General features: G+C 33.2%; 1 protein-coding gene and 1 long non-coding RNA gene across 2 annotated transcripts in view; both read right to left on the reverse strand.

Moving 5' to 3' along the window:
* LOC103463494 (uncharacterized) overlaps positions 1-4,562 on the reverse strand; it is a 14,512-nt gene extending 9,950 nt beyond the window's left edge. The window contains exons 1-8 of the mRNA XM_017304263.1: positions 4,505-4,562; positions 2,485-2,598; positions 2,142-2,273; positions 1,888-2,031; positions 1,401-1,580; positions 358-560; positions 183-255; positions 27-95 (exon numbers count right to left, since the gene is read on the reverse strand). Coding sequence (XP_017159752.1) covers positions 27-95; positions 183-255; positions 358-560; positions 1,401-1,580; positions 1,888-2,031; positions 2,142-2,273; positions 2,485-2,598; positions 4,505-4,562 — 973 coding nt within the window. The remainder of the gene's footprint in view (positions 1-26; positions 96-182; positions 256-357; positions 561-1,400; positions 1,581-1,887; positions 2,032-2,141; positions 2,274-2,484; positions 2,599-4,504) is intronic.
* Positions 4,563-7,174: 2,612 nt separating this feature from the next.
* Positions 7,175-7,847, reverse strand: LOC103463299 (uncharacterized). Its single transcript, XR_533490.2, has 3 exons — positions 7,760-7,847; positions 7,622-7,656; positions 7,175-7,456 (listed from the first exon to the last, which is right to left on the reverse strand). It is a non-coding gene; the product is annotated as an uncharacterized LOC103463299 (long non-coding RNA).
* Positions 7,848-7,868: the final 21 nt, after the last annotated feature.

The raw sequence follows: 7,868 nt of genomic DNA on the forward strand, positions 1-7,868 counted from the left end.
CATCGTCCTGATGAAGAACGCCACACAGAGGATGATGAAGATAATGGGGAAGAGCAAACTGCCAATGAGGGCTTTGCTGTTGACTGGGTGAGACACTTTAAACAGAGATCAATCAGGCTTTAATACTGAAGTCACAGAGAGCTGAGCTGAGTTTGGTTTTATTTATACTGATTGTTACTTACACGAACAATTCGTACATCTGGTGTAAACTCGTCTCTCAGGTGAGCTGATAAAATCTCCRTTGAATGTAAACATCTATAATAACAGAATGATTCTTTTTAGGATTCAAAACATCCAAATTAAGTTGAGCAATAAAACCAGAATTTCTTCATGAAKCAGATTCTTGTTGTTACAAACCTCCACTGTGTAGGATGTTAAGTTATTCAGATCTTTGAATTCAAATTGACATTCTGTGTTATTCTTCCTGCTGCCAGCATCACCTTGAAGTTGTGCAATGAATATACTCTCTGGTCCATTAAAATAAACGGGATCAAACAAACACGTCACTTGGATCTTGTTTTGTGGATATGACCCGAAAATGTAATAAGGTGGTTCTGGTACTGTGAGACACAGAGAGAGGATAAAAATCAGGACAAACACATGGAGAGGAAAATCTTTTCTTTCTTAGAAACAAACCAAAACATGACAATTATTTTAAAAGAAAGATATCTGCTTTACTTCAGCTTACTATGATACTGTAATGCAGATAGATTTATGTTAATATTTTTATCTACAGTCCAAAATAAAGAATCATTAGGAGCACAATGTCTGGTGTAATTTCTACATTATATTTTGTTGTCAACCAACCATATTTGATTTATAAACATGAATTAATTTCATTAATTGTGCTAAAGCTGCTGTGACTTTATTGGGTTAAAGGTCATAAGAATAAATTTCTGATCATTAACTAAGTTAATAGTTTTCTCTCCACAGCAATTTAAAAATAACAGAATATGTAAAGTTTCTGGGACCTAAATCTAATGATTCTGTAATTTTAGATGGTCTTATTTGTAAAAAAAAATTACTCATCAATGTTAACATTTGTTTTATTTTTTGTCCATTTTGTATTTTGAAGTCAGAGTAAATGTTTTGCATTAATGGAAAACCTGATCAAACAATAATGACTTTGAAACTGTAAACTCAACTTGATTGCAATAAAATTTGTTTAAAAATTAAAACCGATGAAGAATTGACTGTGTGTCCCTGAATCGAAAAACTAAATTTCTCACTGAAATTGTTAAAGAAGAGTTGGATTTTATAACAGGTAATATTTATATCTCTGGACCAATAAAACATAAAAACAAACCAATTCATATCAAGTTTATGTTAAATTAATTCAAAACAGATAGTGTTTGTAGATCATATTATTAATTAAAAAACATATTTTCTTGGTTACTTACTTCCAGACTTAGTTCTCCCTGTAACTGTTGTTTCCCTGAAAGGACKTTGTCCAGTATAGATGTGATGGACGTTACAGCTGTAATCCCTGAATGGTTTAATTCCTCTGGTGAAGACACACGTTCTTCCTTCATGTTGATTAATCCTTTTTTCTCCAATTATATCATATCCTCTTCCATAACCTGTTTTGTTATTGGTTTGACAACAGCAGCTTGTTATAAAATATATTTATACTCATGAAAATTATTAATATGTTGAAACAAAGTTTGATCTGTTTTTCATGTTAAACATTAAATAAAGAAACATTTTTATTAAAATCATCTTCAGGTCACTGATAGTTTAGAGTCACAGCTTCACTGATCACATCTGGTTATTTTACACATTTTTATCTCCTCTTGTGTAAAAGACATGAAGCTGATAAATTAATGAATTTTCAGATTATTTAATGTAAATATAATATGGAAGAATAAATCTCTTCATTTCTCTTACCTCGCTCATCTTGCTGACAGCTGCAGTGATAATAGAGATCATCCAGTTCATTAAGAACATCTTGACATTTATCACTCATCATTTCCCAGTTCAGCTCAATGGAAGTATTGGTTGAACTGGTCTGCAGGTTGTTTACTGTAAAATCTGTTGTAATAAAAAAGCAAAACAATGAATAATGTCCTGATGATGTTTTTCTCTCCATGTATAATAATTTTTCTCTTATTTCCAGTGAGATGCAGTAAATACCAACTCACCACAGTAAATGTTGAACTTTACAGGTTTAGTCGCTTTATTAATGGAGACGTTGTTCATCTTGATGTCACCAGTACAGCTGTAGTCTGTAAACGGCTTCATGTCAGACGGGTCAACAAAGTCATTGTTCATTCCTGAAGAGACACAAACATTATGACATTTCTGCAGAATCTGCTGTTTGTATATTAACACTGATCAGCTGTTTGCTTTATTCTTTACATTTTGACAGATTGAGACGAAATAAAAACTCAGAGCTAATTTACAAAGGTTTTGTGAATGATTTAGATTAAAACATATTTCATGTCACTTCAAATATATAAGAATCTGTGTTTCTGTAGTTTTTACCTGAACATTTGTACTCAACACTGAGATCTTTAAAGCCTGGAGGTAACTCTGCTTCTATCTTTGCAGGGAGTTTTGTGGGTTTAATCTGATTTATGTCCGTTGGATCAATGAACCCTGGAGAAGAAGACAGAAATTGTAATATTTTATCTAAAGAAAATTTGATTTATAGTTCTAGTTTTACATTTAGTAACAGGAATTAATTCAGAGTGGCATCAGGTTGACTTTTATGCAGTTTTCTTGAAGGAACCCAAAAAACTAAACGTGAGCAAATGTTCCAAAAAGCAGGTTTGAAACAAAACGATTCATTGATGAACTCTGCAGGTTGAACCTGTTTTGATTGTAACAGAAATATCCATGAGGACAGAAAGCTTTTATAAAATCATTATCTGAAACAGATATTTGTCTCACAGATTGTTCCAATTGCAGCGAGTTAAAAACTCCACCGTTGGTGCTGCTCTCTGTTCACAGCACAAATGAGGCACATGAGGCAAAACTACACAGTTTTCTCTGGTTAAAACAAACAATAAAACTAAAGGAAGTGGAGAAAACGAACAAAGGAGAGACAATAATTATGAGACGCTGTGATCAGAAAGTAGTTATGAAAGAGCTTTTTTTGCTTCTTCCGTCATTCTTTGATACAGAACTTGTCCTTGTTAGCAGCACAAATATTTATCACTTTACTCCAAGGTCAAAGTTGAACAAGTTTCAACTCTGAACTGAGCCTAGCAACATTTTCACAGAGCTGAACTCACCGTCAAGCTGCTTTTCTTCTCACGTTCTCATTTAAAACAAAACAGTAAAGATCAAATTTTACTCATTCCTGTTGTTGAAGTTTTAATTTCAGGGCTGCTACAGAGGATTTCTTTACCATCTGTTTGACTCTGAGCTTATATTCAGTGCACGGCTTTAGAGGTTTGATTTCATGAGACAGAAACGTTGTCTTTTCTTTCAAATGAATCTTCCTCTTCATCAAAATATAAAACTATTGACCATCAGTGAAATTTGTCATCTTTATCAGGAAACCGGACTGGATGGTTTCAACACTATAAGAGCCTGCAAAGCAACACTTTTACCATCACATGAAAATGGTTTCAGTATTTAATCTCAAACAACTGGAGCTAAAGCTGGAAAAATAATTTACATTTTTATTCGCAACAAAGAGACTCTCTCAATAAACAGGGACAAGAACTGAAAAAAATAAAATAAAATAAAAAATTAATGTGGATTTTTTAAAAAATCATTAGTTTTTAAAACCTGAAACACACTTTGGGTCTGATTCAGCTGCTGGGACAAAAGAGGAAAACATCAACATTATGATTAAAATGCTTTTATTGAAACAAGTTTTGAGTTAAAGTAAATCATTTTGATTCTCAGCAATGACAAAGTCCAACATCTAAAATCTGATCTGTAATAAAACTTCACCAAAGTCTTTTAATATAAATAATAAAAGTCCAAGATGTGGTGGAAAAGATCTTACTGAGTGAGATGTTGTAACACTACTACTAACTATAATAATAATAACTTAAAAATATTTAAAATAATATTTTTTAGTCACTATTAAGGATGTGAACTTTTCTAACATTTTAAATTTCTGCTCACATGTAATTTCTCTTTTGTGAAAACATATTTTTATCATTTTCAGGAATATTATAGCTGTCATAGTCATCTTGGAGTAATACGGCACAAAATAACAATTATAATATTTGACATCTGTCTGAGTGACATCAGTTTTATTACATTGACCTTTGTCAATGTGACCTTTGTGACTGACACTGATAAAAGTATTTCTGAAAAGCTTCCAAAGTATTAGAAATAAACAATAAACTAACGATAATACTTTTACATCTTTCAAACGTAAAACATTCATTAAAAGCAAGAGTTGCTTCGAAGCTTTATTTTATTTTTCCTAACATAGCAATAGTGAATAGATCTGTTATTCTGTAAACTAGCCAGATTATGATCACTTTGTAAAGTCAATCACATCTCGCTGAGCTTTATAGACAAACATTTAATGACTTACCCAGGACCGGAGCGTTTACAGCCCATATCAGCAACATGACACCTCTGAGACCTGCCATATCCAGGAGCATCAACTGTCTACTGATGAAACTAACGCTAWATATTTTATTCCATCAGCCCCCAGACCTAATCTAACACACAGAATCAAACTTTGAGCTCTTTTTGTTGCATGACATGATACAGGAAAAGAAGAAAACCACATGTCTAGAGCACAGATAAAAAAAAGGGTTAATTAATCTTACAGTTTGTTGCCAATTGCAGATATTTGTAACTTTCTGCATCGTTGTGGTTTATGCTGCACAGTTAAAAGAAAGGCTGCAACCAGGAGAGTGACTTTAATATTGGAAATGTTTTTGAAATGATTAATGCAGCTGATAGTTATAAGAGGTATTATTATTTATGTTTAAAACATTATGTTTGATCTGCAGAGCTGTGGTTAGCTGATGAGCGCAGCGCTGTCAGAAATGCATCCAGATTAACCAAAGCAACAGAAAACTCTCAGATAGAGGACGGTGGTTCGCTGAAATAAGAGCATAAACATGCAGATCTTTAACATTTTGTAAATGAAAAATTGTTAGATATTAAATACATTTTGTTGCGTTTTTGGCGTCTCTACTAGTGTCAGAACGTTGAATTTAATTTGTCCTGGTGCTGCGTAGACACTGTTTTACTCTGAAACATATTTTTTAGTCTGTTGAGTTTTCTCTATACTCTACTATGTCTCTTGAACTATTATGTCCCAATATTGTTTTCAGAACTAATTCAAGATAATGGACTTTTGCAAATTCACTATTCTTACTTCTTGCAGCAGGTCCTCTTTGTTTGCTTGAAGCACTTCAAGGACGAGTGCTGCAGCAAAAACCAGCAGTGAGATTTACTGAAACACTTTGTCTGGTTGACGAGTCAAAAACCTTCTGTCTATAAAAACAATGAGCACAGCAAAGCAGTAAGCTGCAAATAATGCCAAAATGGCAATCGATCAATCAACCAATCGATCAATCAAATTTTATTTGTATAGCACATTTTAGTAGCAAGGCATTTCAAAGTGCTTTACATAATAAAAAAACAGCATGTGACATAGAATAAACAGTAAGAAAGAGAAAGAGATTAAAAAAGATAAAACATTAAAACCAGCACCCCTTTTCAACCCGGGGGGACGACACCCGCACCCCTGTCCTTATCTGGTAGTCAATCCTTATCAGGGACTTTATTCAAAACGCTGTTTGACAAGGACTCCAACCTCTAGGTTTTTAGTTGAAACTGTGACTCTAAACCCCCAGGACTTTAGTTAAACATCGTTTAACTGGGACTCTAACCCACGTTTTACTCAAGGGACTCTAACCCGAATAGGGCTACGAGTGGGGGGGCAGTACCTGCGCCTCTCCGGTGGGGCTTTACATCATTAAAAAATAAACACAGAAACAGTGAGAAAGAGAAATAAAAAGAAATTAATAATAGAGAAAAAATAAAGATAAAAACATTAAAAACATCGAAGACAACAAACCTTATTATAGACATACATTTATTGTGTGTTGATATGACATCCTGTCCATTGTTTTAAATGAAAAAACACAAAATTCTGATTGACAAAATAGATTAGCATTAAGAAAGTGGCACAAAGATCATCAGGGGGTTGTTATATGGAGGGGTGCAGAAGGTGAGACGATTTTCATCACCTGACTGCGACAATAAAAACCAATTTCAACCAGAGGTCACTTTAAATAGCAGAAACAAGGACTTTAAAAATTAAGGAACAGATAAAGAAAATGTATTATCTCAGAAGTAAAGGCTGAATTAAATATGGAAAGCCAACAATACCAAAAATATATTAAAAATGAAATCCAAAGGACCGTGACAATATGTGATGAGCATCACAGTTTATAAGTTGCACATTATTTAACAAATAAACTTTAATCAATTAACACTTTACAGATGACACATTAACTGAGACCCTTCCATCAGTGACCTAGAAGATTATTTCTCCAAATGTTGTCAATTACCTGTAGATAATAAGGACGTTGGCGTCATTTTCCTTCATGAAAATTTAGTCACATGTTCACAAAAGGTACAAATTTAAGATAAACATTATGTAGGACAAGAACATTTTTACTATCCAGGTTTTCCAGTTTCTGACTTATTTTCCTCTTTTCTAGGTCTTATTGTCGCCTTTATTCAGCTGTTTGTGTTGACTCATCATTTGGCCCGACTCTTATCAGTTCATCATTTTGGAACAGAGTCAATCTGGACTTATCAGACGACTAGACCTTCTTTTGCTGTTCAGTAAAATCTTTAAACTTTATGGTAAAATAAAGCCTATTTTCAAATTAAAATGTGAAAACTGGTTTACTCTTTCATTCACTCTTCCAGATGGCACCAACCAAGACCTATACAAAAACAATCAATAAAAATAAAAAGGGATTGATGACAAATAATGTTCAGAAAAGCAAAATAAAAAAATGAGTAAAAACATGTGGCACGTGACATGTGCATCTCATTCACGCTGTGTTTCCATTTGGATTCATTTTTGCAAGTCTTCATTTAAATAAAATGAGTGATGCAATTTTTAAAATTTTCTCATGCATTGTCTAATACAAAGAGATGTGAACATTATATATTATATAATATATTGCCTTTTGTGCAAAGATAGAGTAACCTGCTTAGATTTTGATTTTGTAAAATTCAAGTGGTGATTGGCTTCATTTTTTGACTTGGAGAATATGCAACATAAGAATGAATTTGATAAAATACAAAGATCTGAAAAGTCCAACAAATCATGTCTGAGGTTCAGGGAGGACAGTTACTGTAAAAAGGTGGATCATCGGCTGCAGTTTTCAAGATTTACATTTCTCAAGCATCAGAACATAAAAACATTAAATGTTTTCTTGATCTGCATTTCCATCAGATCCTCATCAGTCACTTTTGATGAGTTTGGGAAGTGGCATGTTAGTATAAACTATAACGACAAAACGGGGAAGAAAATGTATGAAAACCTTGTGAAGAATTTTTCTGTTTGACTTTGTGCTAATATAAAACTAAAACATGCTATGAAATCCAGAAAATCTATATATTAAACATGCTGTWTATTATTTTCATGTGATWATACATGAAATKTACTCACTGACTGTTGAGAAGAGCTTCTGTTCTTCATCATCACTGTGGAGAAAATCAGTCAAGTYAGAAGATTAATTTCAGAAAACATGATGGAATTAACAATGAAAATCAACAAACAGAAATATGAAAGCTGAGTAGATTTTACTTCCTGGATTTTYTCATCGTCCTGATGAAGAACGCCACACAGAGGATGATGAAGATAATGGGGAAGAGCAAACTGCCAATGAGGGCTTTGCTGTTGACTGGGTGAGACA

This window comes from Poecilia reticulata, linkage group LG4, assembly GCF_000633615.1.
Source record: "Poecilia reticulata strain Guanapo linkage group LG4, Guppy_female_1.0+MT, whole genome shotgun sequence".
Lineage (NCBI taxonomy): Eukaryota > Metazoa > Chordata > Actinopteri > Cyprinodontiformes > Poeciliidae > Poecilia > Poecilia reticulata.